At 38.6% G+C, this 1,707-nt stretch overlaps 1 protein-coding gene across 1 annotated transcript in view; it reads right to left on the bottom strand.

Annotated features, from left to right (window-relative positions):
* Positions 1 to 1,459: 1,459 nt before the first annotated feature.
* FCRL2 (Fc receptor-like 2) overlaps positions 1,460 to 1,707 on the bottom strand; it is a 43,349-nt gene continuing 43,101 nt past the window's right edge. The window contains exons 12-13 of the mRNA XM_008588791.1: positions 1,639 to 1,670; positions 1,460 to 1,542 (exon numbers count right to left, since the gene is read on the bottom strand). Of these exons, the coding sequence (XP_008587013.1) occupies positions 1,504 to 1,542; positions 1,639 to 1,670 (71 nt within the window). The 3' untranslated portion in view covers positions 1,460 to 1,503. The remainder of the gene's footprint in view (positions 1,543 to 1,638; positions 1,671 to 1,707) is intronic.

The following is a 1,707-nucleotide window of genomic DNA, read 5'->3' as shown; positions in this document are numbered from 1 at the left end:
ATAATGATTAGTGGCTGATACCAGAGATGGGGAGTGAAGGGAGGTCAGTGTGCCCATAAAGAGGTAGCACAAGGAAGCCCTGTGGTAGTGACAGTTCTCTGTCTTGATTATTGTGGCAGTCATTACACAAAGCTACACATGGGATAAAATTGCATAGAACTACACACACACACACACACAATCTGAATAAGCTTTGTGGATGGTACCAATATCAATTTCCTGGTTTTGACAGAATACTATTGTTATGTAAGATGCTACCACAGAGAGATGTTGGGTTAAGAGGTTACAGGGCCAATTTGTAAATTATTTTGCAATTCCCTGTGAATCTATAATCATTTCAATATAAAAATTTAAATAACAATTATTATAACCATTCTTGATTATTCATTTTCTTCTGATGAAATTTAAAATTATTCTATAGAGTTTATACAACATTCTAAATTATTTCTGGGTAAATTAAATATCAAATCCAGGCCATGAGTGACACCTTCCCATTGTTGAACCACCTTGTGCAGGAGACAGAATGATACAAAATGTTAATCAAAGATGCATTGTGGTGAAAATTCTGATAGCTGTCCTTGACAGTCATTTGATTTGAGATCCTCATTACTCAGCTTTTTGAACTTGCTTAGTACTGACTTTGAAGACTGAATGATAATTGTGCATATTTTATGTAATGAACAGTAGGTGTGCTACCTATTTGCCAGCAACTGCTAGGCAATTTACAAATATCTGTTTATTCCTCATAAGTACCCTGGGGCTACCCTCATTTGAAGGTGAGAAGACTGAGGCATGGGGAAGTTAGTAGTTTGCTCCAGACCACACCATTAGTAGGGGATGGAGTTGGGACACTGCTGCAGGCAGTGGGCTACAGAGGCTGGGCTCTTACTCCCTACACTCATGTAAAACCTTCGGATTTCAAGAAGACGTAAACACCCTTGTTAATTTGTTTAAATTGAAGTACAATTGAACATTCATGATCCTGGACAATATGTCAAGCTAACTCTGGCTGCCGTTTCTTCCTGCAAACTGAACCCTCAAGTTCTCACAAAAGCAAAAAGAAATTCAATTTAAAACTTTAATGTCTTTGGGGAGGCAAAAGACAACTGAGTTACAGTTTGGGAGGGAAGGAACAGCCCAGGAACGGATCCTGTTCTCATCTCCTCGGAGTCGATGAAGGTGAGACCTTGTTTCTTCACTCTTCTTTCCTCAACTCTTTTTACATTGATAGCTTAAGAGAAGATAGCAGAAATAATTTCCTTGCACAGTGCCTGGGATGTAGTAGCAGTTCAATACATATTTAATGAATAAAAGAAGATATTGGGGAAGAAATATGAGGGGAACAAAATTGATGACACAAAACTGATGGCTTGCTTACAGTCCCTGGACCACATTTTGGCTATGTCAGGTGATGAGCCTTGAGCTTTTTTATAAGGGTATTATGGAAATCCTTAGTGATGCTTTACCCTTGTTGCTGATCTTCTCCTCTGATTCCTCCAAGTGTTATGACACCTTCACAGAAGAGTAGATCACTTGGGAGTCCTGGGAGAGACACACAAGAGCAAGGAGCTAAGTGAGCAGGAGAAAGAATGTGATGGAAAAAGCCAAGATAGAAAAATTTCAAGGAGTCTAGCTCACCTTGTTCTCCAGAAATGTCCTTCTGGTGTTTGCTATGGGGAAAAAAAAAAAAAAAAAAAAAAAAAAAAA

The sequence above is a fragment of the Galeopterus variegatus genome, unplaced genomic scaffold, assembly GCF_000696425.1.
Source record: "Galeopterus variegatus unplaced genomic scaffold, G_variegatus-3.0.2 Scaffold5037, whole genome shotgun sequence".
Classification (NCBI taxonomy): Eukaryota; Metazoa; Chordata; class Mammalia; order Dermoptera; family Cynocephalidae; genus Galeopterus; species Galeopterus variegatus.
This window is presented reverse-complemented; position numbering and strand designations above follow the sequence as displayed.